General features: G+C 29.7%; 2 protein-coding genes across 8 annotated transcripts in view; one reads left to right on the forward strand and one right to left on the reverse strand.

Annotated features, from left to right (window-relative positions):
- Positions 1-16,063, forward strand: part of LOC145194661 (E3 SUMO-protein ligase ZBED1-like) — a 244,672-nt gene that overhangs the window by 129,470 nt on the left and 99,139 nt on the right. The window lies entirely within an intron of this gene.
- The window catches only part of LOC145184418 (otoferlin-like), a 40,722-nt gene that overhangs the window by 17,374 nt on the left and 7,285 nt on the right, over positions 1-16,063 (reverse strand). For 6 of the 7 annotated variants that reach the window (XR_016449570.1, XR_016449571.1, XM_090077642.1 and 3 more), the window contains 7 exons: positions 5,891-5,970; positions 5,305-5,407; positions 4,448-4,575; positions 3,351-3,399; positions 1,732-1,939; positions 430-812; positions 82-325 (listed from right to left, as the gene is read on the reverse strand). Coding sequence is in view for 5 of the 7 variants with exons in the window: in XM_090077642.1 (XP_089933768.1) it covers positions 82-325; positions 430-812; positions 1,732-1,939; positions 3,351-3,399; positions 4,448-4,575; positions 5,305-5,407; positions 5,891-5,970 (1,195 nt within the window). In the remaining 2 variants the exon portion in view is untranslated. The remainder of the gene's footprint in view (positions 1-81; positions 326-429; positions 813-1,731; positions 1,940-3,350; positions 3,400-4,447; positions 4,576-5,304; positions 5,408-5,890; positions 5,971-16,063) is intronic. The other variant, XM_090077644.1, reaches the window with a different exon arrangement.

Here is a 16,063-nt window from a genome sequence, read left to right on the forward strand (position 1 = left end):
TGTGAAAAGTATTTAACCACTGATTTTCATCAACAGCACATGGAATTTTAAAAACTACATAACATATAAGAAAACTCCTACCTATACCATAGTCCGCATTTATCCAATCAATCTCTTCTCCATAATATGAAATATCTGATAGATCAATAAAATGTGTGGCTAGAATCTCATCTGAATCAACACCTCCTTCCTTATCGATTAGTGCAACTTTTATACGTTTGTACATTGGTGGAAAGAAATCTCTAAACTCAATAACTTGATTAAACACTGCATCTACTGATTTTTTAACAACTTTAGTAGATATTGACTCACCACCAAATTCAACCTATTAATTCACAATATTAGAAAATAAACTTAAGTGGAAGATTTTTATAAATATATTTTCTAATGACATTTTTCTACAATATTAAAAAATACTAGAATATTCACCTTAACATATGGATCAGAAATATTTATTCTTCCTTTTCCAGGAATTATGGTGTTAAAAATATCAATCAAGTCATCTCTCTTAGCTGCAGCAACTGATTCAGCTTTGTAAACTGTAATGCTGTATGCATATATTTCTCTAGGAGCCAAAAATCCAATTGGTAAAAAAAGATTACTGTCTAAGTTAGTATCTTCAATTAACGTAATTTGAACAGGTTCTTTAGTTTGATAAATTGATATACTAAGCAGAACATATCCTTTAATTTCCTCAGTATTTACTTCCTGAAGAACAACCCATTTTTGCTGGATACAATGTTTTGCTTTTTTGTAAATGGTCCACAGATCAAACTTTGCATTACCAATAGTCTCTTTTTTAGGCAAAAGGTCTGAAATAAAAAATGCCTTAATAAGATAATATAAAACTAAAAAAAAACCAAGGTTTTTTAGGTTAATGGCTGCGTTTATTTGAAAAAACAGAAATTTTTTAAGGCTGTTTAAGAACATGGATCCTTCAGCTGTGCGTTTTTATCTTCAAATTTAAAGAACTGTATTTAATATTTATAATAAATTTACTGTACATTAAATTTGGGCCCTTTTTAAGCTGGGGGAACAGTCCCTGAATGGGAAAAAATTCAAGTAAAAAATTTTAAAAACTGATATTTCTATATACATTTTAGTATAAAAATATATGCTTAAAAAATGAAATTAAATTTTTGTTGCCTCAAAATCAATAGCTCCTAATAACAGACTGTCCCCATGTTTTGGATGCTCCAGCTGGAAGAAACAAAATCATGAAAATCTTTCAAACAATGGATAATTGGAATCAAACTTGCAAATTATTTTAAAACATTTCTTTTATGAAAATCCAACTTTTTAAAAAATATTGTTTGAATTGCTTTAATCTGCATGCATTTCTGGACAGTAAAACCTTAGCTTGCTATCTAGTATATTTTTCTTGCAGCAAAAACAAACAGTGTTCTAGTGGAGGATTCAGTTACTCAAACTTATCCAGATTTACAGTAAGATTCAAAATTAAATGGATAATTTTACTAATTTTTTAATATATTTACTATACCAATAATCAATACTGCTTAGAGCTTATTTTGCTGCTTACTCAAACATAGAGTAACTTTAATAAGAAAGACTTTTTTTAATTACTATATGGATAATGTTATTAAATAAAAAAAGGTTTCATTTAAGTGCCATGGCATTGTACTTGATGGTTACTTTCAGTCAAGTGTGAAATTCTACTTCAATATTTTACATACTTTAAATGTTTAAAACATAATTGAAAAAATAAAATACTTTTTGCTGAAAATACTTTTATGTACACAATGGAGTCAAGAAACTTTGGCTTATTGGTTTTAAAGTTGAACATAAACTCTTCTTCCCATATTGGGTTAGCAGAGTCACATGTATTAGTATTGTACTTCTGATCCAAAATCTGTACAGTAACAAAAGGTCTGCAATCTTTTCCATGCAATTCTTTGCCTTTATGAACTCTTAAGCGCACCTTTAAAGAAATATTTCTAACATAAATACATTAAAATTAAAATTAACTCCAGCCTTGAAATTAAATATTTGACAAGCAGATTAAAGTAAATAAAAAGTAAAGAAATCAAATTGCTTTGCAATAAAAAAAAATTTTGGGACAAATTATTTATATTTTGAAAAAGATAATAATTTCCCAAAGTCACTTACTTACTTTGCTTAAGACAATTTTTCAGACAACATTGTAAATGATGCCCAGGCTATTTGTACTGTCGCATTGAAAAATTATTATTGGTTTACATTTATAAGCCAGATAAAAATAAAAATAATTCCTGATTGTTGACAAAAATTTCCAATTTTTTTTTTAATATCAAATTAATTGATTGTTTTAAAATTAATCAATAACCAGTTTTTTTTTAATTAATTAATTGTTAATTGGTTACAACCCCTATTTTTCACTAATTGCCTCAGTTTTATGGAATGAAATTCATATGAGGTAGAAAATGAATTTTTATTAAGATATTTGTTGGCCTGGATAAAATTTTCAACCACTTCCTTATAATTCAATGCTTTATTTTTGCAAGAAATGTGATGTCACTGATATAAATGCTATCCAAGCAGCATTTCCCTACATTGCAACAAAGAAAGATGGTTAACAAGTTAATGATCTTTGAACCAAAAAAATTCCTTCCTTTGTTTTTGCAACACTAAATGATGGAATTTTACCAATCATGTGCATAAGTTTACTAAGACCTTTTTCTCTGAATAAAAAATAACAATTTCTAATATCTTTTCTCTCAGCTGGTTCTCTCCAAACGATTGTCACTAAAAAATGCATAGAATGCAATTTCCCATTCAACAATTGGACAATTTTAAAGCTCCTATTTTTATTCTTTAGATTTGGCTAATGCTTCTGGTTACACATTTTTTCTATAAGTATCCACTCTTCATGAAATAATTTGGTATCTTAGCTTTCTGCTAAAAAATCTGATATTCTTGGATTGTAGAATTTACAGCATTTCTTGATTTTAGTTTGCCTATGTATTTATAAAAAAAATTGTGTAAAGCGTAATGGCATTTTACCTGTAGAACTATGTAATTAAACAACTGTACTTATCAACATTTGTAGTTTTTATTGAATACTTATTTTTATTGGATGTTATAAACATCATTTAAAGATTCTGTAAACTAACAAAACTGATTTTTAAAGACCTATTTTTTATGAGTTGTTTAATTATCTCAAATTAGAACAAATGATTAATGATGGTTGATTCAAATTATTTACTGAGAAGATATTAAATTCAAATATTTTTACATCCTGTATAAATATTTGAAAATAGTAATATTAATAAAAAAACAAGATGCAAAGTTTACAAATATATTAAAAAAATAAAAATTTGAAAAATTACAACTTTCATTTAAAAAATTTAAACCTTCCAATCTTCTGCAATTTCAAATTCAGGAAAAGGGAGGGAAACATTTCTTAAAAAGTAAAAAAATAACAATTAGTAAAGTTATTATTAATTATTTAGTATTTGAACAATTAAACATTAACAAATCATTTTTTTTAAAAAAAAAACATTTTTCATTTGTTAAAATAAATGAAAAAAAATGAAGTTTTGAAGCACTTTTTAACTGAATGTTTATTTAGATGTCATAGTTATTTAGTCAATTTAACTGAACAAATTTGATATGTTGCTTAAACTGTTACCAAAATCTTTTACAGAGATTTAATAAATCTGGATGAAAATTATTCTTTTATACACAAAGAGTTTAATTGAGGCTAGGTTTTTCTTAAAAACACCATTATCATATTAAGAGATTTAAAAGATGAGTTTCCTTTTTAAAAATTCTTTAAAAAAAATAAAATAAAAAGTTTTCCATTCTAAATATTTAGTTCTGTTTCATTTTTTTAGTTGATTGCAAAACTTACATAAGTGTCATTTAATAAGATTACAAAATACAAGAAAATATTATTTAAAAGGCTTTATTACTGCATTTTTTTATTATGAAATAAAAAAAAAATTAGTCATAAATTTCTATGGAAACTTTATTCCTAATTAAACTTTGTTTCTGATAAACCTTATTTGTTCCATCTACAAAATTAAAATAAGTATTAAGTAGTTAAGAGATATAAGATTTTCTGAATCAATGATTTTTATCTTAATGTCTACCCATCTTTAAGTTAACATTACAAACTTTAGTGAGAAAAAATTGTTTTACAGTATAATATGCATGGCTTATTTAAACTAATTTATCTAAAATAACGAGCTGTTTAAAAATCTTTTTTTTTTTTTTTTGAGGAAATACATTAAAATTCATACAACCTATTATCTAATAAATAAATTGAATAAAATTATAATGATTTAAAAATTAATGTATAGTTTAAGAAAACAAAATTATTCAACAAATTGATTTATTAAATATAACAACAATAAAGCTATTTACAAATACCATTTCATATTCATTTTATATATAGTGTCAAATTTAGAGCCTTTTCCTAGGACTACTATAGATTAAAATAACTTACAAATCAGATTCATCGTTATTTTCATCAAAATTTTCCATCAAAAACACAGTCTGACTTGAAGCATGTTCATTCAAACAAGAAGGTGCATCATATGGTAGCTGATACTCTAACTCAAAGTCTAACTCAAACTAAATTTTATAAAGATAAATATAAATATAGTATATATATATATATATATATATATATATATATATATATATATATATATATATATATATATATATATATATATACACTCTTATTGATACACTCTTACATATATATATACGCACATTTGTAAGAGCATGAGATTTTGTATTTGAAATAATATAACTTGAAATAGCTATACATATACGTACATATATAATGCAACAAACAGCAGACTTGCTTCTTTCCAGAGAAAATTTAGATGTATTACAGAGACTGTTGGGTGTCTATGATGTTAGGGAATGAATTTTTTTTCTCGTTTTTTATTTATGCTTCCACTTCCTAACAGAAAGTTAGAAAGTGGAGGCATCAATAAAAAATGGGATTTTGTTTTTCTATAGTCTCTCAAAACCAAAATATTGAAAGATCCCACAGAATCCATGAGAAAGCTATACTAGTTCATACTGATTTACAGCTAAGTTCATTTACAAGGACCTCAAAACACCTTTTGACCAAAAAAGTAAAATACAGATGACATAAAAGAGCCAAAAAAGTATTGGTAATAGACAACAAAGGTGCCCATATTGAATAAAATGTTTCTTTATGGCCCTAAAATCATTTGTTTAAGTTATAATGATGTCAAAAGGTTGGTTATTGAAAAATAAATTATTATGTAAAATGCTGTTGATTTTTTAAGTTTTGCTGCCCACCTCGTATACAATACCACTTACCTTTATTTCCTTCTTTTTATCAACAACAAACTTGTTTCCATGAAACTGGAGATTATTAGATTGTTGGAGTTTTCCAAGTATAACATGAACTTTCCCAATAAACCTCAAAGAAAAAATTATAATAAAATTAAAAATCAATTCATAAAATATTTGAAAACTTTTTAGATAAAACATAATATTATCAACTAAAATATTATAGTTTATAACATTTTGCTCTATAACAGTTATCTATTATCTGAATGATGGTTTTAGGGTACTGGGTAAGGCAGAAAATAAAATGGGAATATTATTAAAAGGTAGAAAATGGAAAGATCCTCTGAAAAGAAGCAATATATTTCCTACTGTTGCAAGATGGTCAAAAAAGTTACTTGTTTTTCTCAGGTGATTAAAAGTTAAATAATTTTCACTTTCCACCTAATACATAAATACTTTAGATATATTATCATTATACATCTACCTCTATTTATTTTACATATATCTGATATTTGTCATTTGTAGAAACAAGTATAGCTTAAGTTAATATATATTACATAAAATCTAAACATGTTGTAAACTTTCTGTAATGAATAATTTGAAAAGAGCTTACTTGTCTTTTCCCCATTTCTCTTGATAAAGTTCAAAAATAAGTAACTCATTTTCTGCAACAGTTGAAAATGTCCAGTTTTGCTAGAAAAGTAAAAGACAACACAGTTTAAAACATGGTTTAATGTGGGCTGATACCACAACAAAAAAAATTAACATTTAAAATCTATTAATATGAAATGGCATTCAACTTTAACTTAAAACACTTTCAACTCAACTAACTTATTACATTCTTATATCCATGGTGCTAATTATGAATGTATCTTAGTACTGCATATTGCTAAGTGTAATCTGAATTTTAAACATTTTAATGGTTAACAGGTATAGAACCTGGTTTTATATATTTGGAAAAAAATTTGCATAAATTTAGGGCACAATTAGTAGGAGAATGTACAAAATAATACTCAATAACAAAATAGACAAAAAAAAAACTATTTATTAGTACCTGAGATTTATAGAGTGGATTTATATAAAAAACTGCATATTTCAGCACACTTAAAGAGAATTTTCAGCAGGTTTAAAGAGACACTTTTCTTTCAATTAGTGTATTTACTAGACAACTGTATATGTCTGATCAATATATTAGGTAGTAATAGTATTTTTCATACTGAACCTTCCTTCAAGGAGCCTGGTAGCAATAACCCACCAGATAACTTTTTTTTCTATACAAAGCAATTGACTTTTATGCAAAGTTGACTAAGGCATTGAGAATATTTCCATGTCATTCCAAAGTGAAAAAAATATATAGAGAAACTTCTAAATATTGGCATTCTATTAATGTACACAGATTCATTCACTGCGCATAGAATTTATGAATGATACAAAACAAATTAGTAGTATGAAAGTTTGTAAGCAAAGATTTATTTCAATCATAGATCAATAAAGAATTTTAAAATTTAATTTTTTTATTACAAATGCAGTTCTTAATTTTTTTGTAAAACCTATCTACATTCTGTTCATTTTAATAAACTATGTATGTTTCTTTGAATTTAAAATTCTAAATCTAAATCTTTGGATTTAGAATTAAGTTTGGTATTTTTCAAACTGCCCTTATGATATGAGTAAGGATTGTCATTTGGTTTTCCAATTTTAACCAATATTAACAAGCAATAACCAACTTTGAGAGTTGTGATCAACTTGTTGTTTTACAAGACACAACAAATAGTGTCAACTATTTGCACTCAAGTCTAAGTTAAGCCAGTTTGCTTCAAATCTCAAATCAATTCCAAAAAAAAAACTCCTGATTCTAGTAGTAAACAACAATTTTTTAATCCCATTAAAGTTTCTATTTCATATTTTAAACTAGGATTAAACTAATACTTCTTAGCACAAATTCTATTACAAATTTATTAATTTTAATAAATTTATACGTTTTACTTAACCTTGATTTAAGTTTTTTGAGGTACATTTCATTGGAAAAAGATTAAACTTGTCAAATATCTGTCAAACATTGATGCCCAATGAGGCAGCAGTACTATGCTGCCATGGCTAAAGGCAAGCTCCACTAGAGCACAAGAAGCAGGCATTGTCAAGACCCTAATCACTCGTGACAGTGTTGGAAGTTTCTCTATGTTAATTGCAAAAAATAATTAATTGGATCTGAAAAGGGGGCAGTCAATCTAACTTGTGGCCTGGTTATTTTCACATTGATGAAAATATAAAGAAAATGGTTCTTCAAGAATGCCTGGGGACTTCGGAACAGGTTGCTCAAAATTTAAACTTAAGGTTTCCATTTACACAGGTGGTAATTGAGGGACAAAACAGAGGGACAACAGAACTGAATATGATTATCTTTTCCCCATGTGATAAATCTGTTACTTCTCCAAACAGCTTGAGAATGTCCACCAATTCTTTTAATTGATTCCACTCTTGTATTGTAAAAAACAACTTTTTTGCCCAGCCTTTACTAACATGGCACATTTTGCATTCTTACAATAGCTAAATTGTCATATTGGAGAACTGCTTACCTTATCTCAGTGTTGAGTTCCATCTTATGTTGACACTAGCAGGTATGCTTCTTTCCCCAATTTCAATCTCAAAAGCCTCTTTGAATGTTGTCCTTGCATGCAGCAGTGAACAGATCTTTTTTAGATTAGAATGAGAAGAAATTACTTTTATTTTCTTTCAAACTTCTTTTATTTTCTCCCACTACTAGCTGGGAAGTGTTAGTAAAACATTACAAGTGCTATATAAATAGCAGCATCAACTGTTTGCTGGTCTTCCATGGTTAGGGGAATGTTGTGGAAAAGAAAGCGACAAAAACATTTATTTTCCATAACAGACAGAGGCAAGTTGCAATGATTACCAGATCGGATAGTATCACACTGGTAATAGCTTTCTGGTTTGGGTGGTTTTTGCTATACAGACCAACACAGCTCCCCATAAAATCTGTTGTTTATGGCTGCTGCAGTGCATTTCTAATACTTTTGTTTGCATTGTTCTTATATGCAAGATGTAAGTATATTAAACAGCTATGAAAAAAAACCTTAAAAAGTGCTCCATGACGTTTTATCGTTGCATTACATCTACTAAAATTATGTAACTAGCTAATTAGCTATTCTTTCTGAAGCTTTAAGTGTGAAATAAAAGTGGAAAAGTGGAAGCTATTAAATCTCTGTCTGTAACTTTAATTCCACATGCTACAATCCTTTTTTTGCTTACAATACTATAGCCTTTGTATCCCAAAACAATTATTTTTGGTATCATCTTTATATTACAGTCTGAACAAATAAATTGATTTAATTTTAAGTATTATTAAAATCTCAAGCCAATAAAGTGTTTACACTAAACTATTTGTTCGAAATAATCGAACATCTCACCGAATCTAACTAAACACTTTGTTAACATTTTTCAGCACATACGTTATAGGCTAAAAAAGACAAAAAAAAGTTTCATATTGAGGCGATATTTACTAAATGTCCAAGAGATTTTTGAGCTTGAATCATTGTCTTGTGACTTGATTTGAAGTTCAAATTAAATAAAAAGTAATTGGTATTTGTAATCATTATTTATTGTTATTCATAAACCATTATGCTATAAATTTTATTGTGGTTGAAGGAGTTCTGTGAGTGTGATTTTGTATATAAATATCATATTGTTTATAACTATGATTTTGTACTCTTGAGCAATATAAGAAATGTATATAATCGATGGAAATCTATTCTAAGATTGAATTTGATATAAAATAAAAATATTACTTCAAGCTATTTCGGCGATGAGTATCGTCGTTAAGTTTGTGGACTTGGTGTCTTAATACTATGGTTTCTAGAGAATTTTCCGAGTGGATTCAGAAATTGAACTTGTAGTGAAACAACAAAAAGTGGATGATTTTCATGTAAGTACTGCCATTGTTCTTGTCAGGTGGGGCATTTGCCGTTTATATATGTTTGAGTGGAAAATGTAAAAGAAGATTACACCGACGTAAGAAATGCTCTCACTGCTGCTTGAAAGAGCTTGAAAAAGAACAAGTCTATTAATGTTTACCTAGCGGAGCTAACAAGGCTGAGTAAACTAATACCTCCTCATATGAACAGGGTCGGACTGGCTTGAAAAAACGGCCCGGGAAATTTCGGTCACGGCGGCCCACTTCATTGTATGCTGCATATATTTCATATATATATAGGGGCGCCGAGAGCCTTCACGCGACTATGATTAACGCCCTTATTTTTCTAAATTTACCTATATTATATTTGTAAAGGACTTTTTATTTTTAGTTGCATTATTGTTTATTATTATTTAAAGTATAAAAAAAAATTTAAACTTCCCAGCCTAAATATTGATAAAAAGAAATATTTCTAAAACACTGCTGTAAGTTGTAGTCTAGAAATAGTAGACACAATCGCTATTCAATATTGACTAGTATAGCAACTTTTTCATCGTTTGACTAGTCGATGCCAAGATATCAATTATTGCATCGTTATTAATTCTCGGAAGAAGGTCTTTTTCACAAGACATCAACATGAATGACTGTAAACTTGACTGGCTCATCAAAGTTCTTAATCTGTTCAAAATATACTTCAATTTCGAAAATGACCTTTCACAAGCAACTTGTGATGAGGATAATGTCAGCACAAATTTGTAAGGCAGAAACAAATTTGAATACGCAAGACTATGCAAGTTAAACTTCTGGAGGACAAAGTAACAACAAAAAATACATTTTTTGCAAGATTTGCATTTATTTCTGTGGCTGTCACTGTTTTCCACTTCTGGGATTGTAAAGACAGTTTTAGATTCTTCGGATTTATATTGTTGCATGTTGTCCGAGACAGAGTCAGATACTTCCGTGTCAAATATCAAATTATATTCATCTTCAAGAGTTATTTCGAAACTTTCCCATTTCCTTGCAAAGTCCGATAATTCCGTTTGAAGCTGATCCTTTGTTACACTAGCATCAAACTTTCTGAGCAACCCACTCAGATGCTGTAATGCAGCACTAGGCATTTTTTTCAAAATTTCTGCAAAATTTCTGCAAAATTTCTTGGATTTAAACAAAATAAATCAGCATATAGACTACCATGCTCTGAGAATCTCTGTTTTAAACTACTGATTACTTGATCCATTACCATGTTGTGAACATTGATACGAAATTTATCTTTTGCACTTTCAAGTAGTTGATTTGCTCTGATTCTTTTCTCTTTCAAACCAGTCTGAACTTCAATGTCGAGATTCCTTTTTCCCAGTTCACTGTTCGCAAGTTCTGAAAAATGTGTAGCTGCTTGAAAAATGGAATCAAAATTTCTATCTACTTTTCTTAACTCATTAATACTGTTTTGAACCATATTATAGGCTCGTAGTACATCCATTTCAGTTGTTTGCAAATATTCAGATAATGGCGTTGTGTGCTCAAATACTTTTAAAAACAATTGTGCCTTCAAAATAAATTCAAAACTTGTCAATGAATCTAAAAGAGCTTTCGCTCTGTAACGGACGTCATTATTGAATTTGATTGATGTAGAAATATCATGAAATGTTTGTAACATGTCAATGTACAAAAAATCAATAACTTGTGTTTCTTGATCGGAGGTTTTGATGAAGAAATTTCCAAATACCTTAGTAAGAGCTCTGTCTTTCCCCCACCAACGAGTTTCATCGATTACAGATATATATTTCAATTTGCTAAATTCACGCCAAACATTGAAGCGTAAACATGATTCCCGTAAAAATACTGCACATGTGTTCAAAACACCAAATAAGGTAGCAACTTCAACAGCTTTTTTAGTAACATCACCCATTACCAAATTTAAAACATGGGCATAACACCAAACATGAATCTGACCTGGGGAAACTGTACTTAACCAGGTATTGAATCCATTGTATTGACCTTGCATATTAGAAGCTCCATCGGTTGCATTGCCAATACATTTACTTACATCAATGCCTACCTTTTCAAAAACGCCACAAACCAAATCACACATTCCTTTTCCAGTTGTTGATGTGCAATTGACTATCGATATTACATGTTCATGTACAGATTCGGTTACATATCGGATCACAATAGAACACTGATCCTGTACATTAATATCTTGTGTGGTATCAATTTGAACACTAAACATACCGGCTTCTCTAATCTCTTCCACAATCATGCTCGTTAAAGATGTTGTTATTGCATCAATGACTTTATTAACAGTCGTTTTTGACAGAAAAGTGACCAAGTCGCCAAGACCTGTTCTGTTGCTAACTGAATCATGCCGGGATTTGCTTTTTTGAACCACCTCTTTGATATGTGCTTCCAACAACGGATCAAGTTTGCCAATTAGCAAAAGAATCTCTAAAAAATTCCCATGATCCCACACTGTCATCAAGCAATGTGTACCCAGACTCTACTGCACCTCTGTATCTAAGTCCACGCTTACCAATAACTTTTAAAGTTTCTATGATTCTTTCTAAAATTAAACGATTCTTTTTAACCTCTTCACCATGTTGGCGCGTATAAATACTTATAATATCTTTGGCATTAATTTTTAAAACATACGACTCTGTGCAGGCTGCATGGAGTGCACTTCTTTCATGTTCTGATATTCTTTGATAAATATGCTTGGAATTTGCAATGTTATATCCACTAATGAACGTTGATTGATCTGAAGGTTTGCTAAATGCCAGACAAAAAGAACAAAATAACTTTTGTGTGTTTTCTTCAAAGGTCAGCCAGTGACGAGGTTTATTATTTCTGAAATAAACGCTATGGTAATTAATTTTACCGTTTAGATCAAAATTGTTTTGCTTCGGATGAAATTTAAAAAATGATTTCAAAATGTCTGCTTGTGGTTTCGGAAAATAATAATAATTGTTTTGAGTTTCTTCACTTGGCTCGCATTGATTACTGTTCAATTTATATTGAGTGTCAGAGTTAGGATAAGAGGTTGCATTGTCTTCAAAACTATCTGCCGTTTGAAATTTAGAACCATGTGCATCTGCCTCATTAGGTGATAATAATACCGCATCAGCGGGATTGCAAATTGAATGGAGATCAGTTATTATTTCTGTTGTTGCTACATCAGCCATATTGATATTAACTATTGAGTTAGTACTAAAAGATGTTGCAAACATGTTCGTTAACTTTTTACATTTCTGGCCATCGTTCTCTAAACGTGCTTTCTTTCTTATTCTTTCTTTCTCAGCACCTCCTTTTCGTTTATTCATTTTCTATGGGGTAGAGTATGTACAAACGAATATATACAAATGTTTAGTATTCGAATTTCGAATACTAAACATTTGTGTAACTATTAGACAAATAAATTTGGTTTGAAACCGTAAATTCAAAAGAAACTAAAGCTGTAGATGACTTTACTTTTTCTTTCTTATTTTCTTTTTCATTTTTTTTTTATGCAAATTTTCTTGTAAGTTTGTTTTAATTGTTCATAGCACATATATTTTTTGGAAATGGTTTTAACTTAAAAATAAGTTATGAATAATTAATGACTTAAAACGCACTTGTTGAAGTTTTTACGTGCCTAACTTTTTTTAAACTTGCAGTGGAAGCACACTTGCTAACGCTTGTACTAACACCGCCTAAAGATAAAGCGCGCATGCTAAACTCACTATTAATGTAATACTACTTTCGATCAGCTCAAGATGGCCGCCAAAATTTATATAATTAGCCGGCAAATGGCCTTTAATTAGATGTAATTAGAGGCCAGAAAAAAAGTTATTATATTTTTAGTTAAATTTTAATTTATATTTTATTTGGAAAATAAAATGTAGCCTAACTAAAAATATAATATAATTTTTTATGCCAACCGGCCCACCGGGAATCTCCCGGTATCCCGGCGGCCCAGTCCAAGCCTGCATATGAACGAAGAATGGATAAGATGTGTATTCATTTCTGGATTGCCTGATGAAGCACGAAAAAAGCTGCAGTTTGAATGCTCAATACCATCCATGTCGCTTTTTTAGGTGGCAGAAAAAACAAGCTTGCTAACCTTATTTTTTAAAGAACCCTGCTTTATTGGGCGCATAAATTGTGCCGCTATAAATCCAAACGAGATTTACGAAGGAAGAGGCTTTTGCAAAGAAATTGAGAAAAAGAGATTTTGTTATATATTTGAAATGGAAAATCATTTAGCATAGCACTGTTCAAAAAGATGCAAACACTCAAAAAAAGTCTCAGGGAGGGCGCCTGTTTTTATGCAAGTGGTTTCCTGAAAAAGTCAAAGCCACCAACACTTTGTGTATGGGTGAACGGAAACTCTAAGTCTATCATTTAATTTTTTTTCTTATTTATTGATGACATCATTGTTAACAATAATATAGTCTCGAGTCTTAAGGCTCAAGAACTCTTGAAAGTATGCGGATTGAACGAAAAGTCTGTAGAGAAACTTGTTAGTGATTGCGTCTTTGGGTTGCGAGTTTGTAAAGAGCACAATCGGTACGTTTGTAACGTGATATTTTGCTCAATACTCCAAAAAAAAATATTACAAGACAAAAAATTTACTCATGGTGTTTTACCGATTGCAAATTGGTTACGCCCTTTATGTAGCAATCTGAATAGGGCGGCAAGTAGTTTTAAGTGGAAATATCCGGGGAACAAATTTACTGTTCATGGAGTGTAGACAGTTCGAAGTACTTCTAAAGCAATTGTGCGGTTTGATGCACGCAGTCTAGCTATTGGCACAGTTTTCGAAGCGGCTGGAGATGTAATCGAAGATTATCCATGGTTGAGAAAAGAAAATGACGCAGCTCATATCAGGCTTGCAGAGCTGGAAACCGTAATTAAAGGGTTTAACATAATCGAAATGCAAACGTATTATAATGATGATCAGTTCTGTAATTATTTTTCATTGGTTATATTCTTATATCACAGGAGACAACCCAATTTGTGTTCGCAGTTTTGGTGAACCTCTCATCTGTCGCCACCTTTTATTAATGGAAGATCTTGTAAAAGAATGTAATCTAATCATAAAACCTTGTCTTTTAAAATTAGCAGAAAGTAAGATCTCCTCTCACCAGGGTACCTCGAGATTGGATGCTTACAATACATTCCGCTGTAGCAGTCATGGCAAACGCTATTGACAACAGCCAGACATTCCACTCAAGACTCATAAATGAACTATGCACCAAATGGGGAGTATTTGTGTTATTCATTTGAGTTTACAGGTCGTACAGAAATGGAATTGTTCATCATCGGACAATTAAACGCATGGCTGCTAGCAGCAGTGAAGATCCATTGAAGATTGTGTATTGGTATTACGTGGTGCAAAAGAAAAATACTGCAGAAAGATTGCTTCCATACCAAGGAATATTCTATTACAAGTGGAAGTTACAAACAAATTTTACAAAGGATAACAAGGAAATTCTTCATGGTTACCCGGAAGGACAAGAAATATTTGAAAAGCCACCCTTTTCAAAATGGTCAAAGAATCGAAACAAGTAAAGAGTTTCAGATAAGGGATAAGGGATAAGGAGTAATGATAATCATAACCAATATGCTGTAAATCACTATTTTATTGTGTTTGAAGGAGTTCTGTGGGAATGACTTTGTATGTAAATATTGCATTATTTATAACAATGATTTTTTGTTCTTGGGCATTATAAGAAATGTATATATTTTGTAGAACGTTTTTCTAATATTGAATTTGATACAAAATTAAAATATTGCTACTGCATCAATGTCAAAGTTGAGTTCCAAGTCTTATTTGATTTAGTCAAGTCATTTCTGAAGTGATTTGAATTTGTGACTTAAGTTCAATTCTCAAGTCTCAATTCCACAACTCTCCTAACTTCTACACCAGTCTTTTATGATAAATCGAATTTTCTGACGTCAATATAAATAGAAGTCTTTAAGTATTTAAAATAGCAAAGCTTTTGGTGAAACAAGTTTGTATTTATAAATAAGTCTGTTATTTAAAATTGTAATATAAATAAATTTAATGTTCTTAATCGAGCAGCGATTCATATCTTAAAAGGTTGAAACTACATAACATAATAAGAAAAGGTATGCAGCGTATCGCAATTTTTTTTCTGGAATCTTATAGGTTTATATGTCTTAAATTTAGAAATAACTTAAACTCGGTATATTTCAAATGACTAATTTTGAAGTTTGTAATTTATTCGCTTACGAATAAATTACAAACTTCCTATGTAAGTTGTTTTTATCTAAGCATCGGTGATTGGTTTATATCTAAGCATCAGCGACTGGTTTGGTATCTAAGCATCGGCGACTGGTTTGGTATCTAAGCATCGGCGACTGGTTTGGTATCTAAGCATCGGCGATTGGTGTTTTGGTTTTTGAAGAATTGTTTGTTAAAAACTGAAAAACCAAACGCCGATGCTTAGATAAGAACATGTGAGTGTTAGAAAAGCATAACAATCAGTTTTATTTTTTTTTTAGCAACACTTAATTGAAAAATGAGTCTCGTAAAAAAAATCGAAGAAAAAATATATATTTTTTCTTCGATTTTTTTTACGTATATATTACGTATATATATATTACGTATATATATAAAAATATATATTTTTTCTTCGATTTTTTTTACGAGACTCATTTTTCAATTAAGTGTTGCTAAGAAAAAAATAAAACTGATTGTTATGCTTTTCTAACACTCAATATCCCATGCTATACAAAAGCATGGGATATATTTTTGAATCTACATATTTTAATATTTTCGCCAGAGTTGTAGCCAGAGTTAAATATTAGCCAAATAAAAATATATTCTTTTGTTGCTGCTCAAGAATATTATAT

Source organism: Hydra viridissima, unplaced genomic scaffold, assembly GCF_058129835.1.
Source record: "Hydra viridissima isolate aposymbiotic clone 2 unplaced genomic scaffold, HvirCarnegie_v1 scaffold_2, whole genome shotgun sequence".
NCBI lineage: Eukaryota > Metazoa > Cnidaria > Hydrozoa > Anthoathecata > Hydridae > Hydra > Hydra viridissima.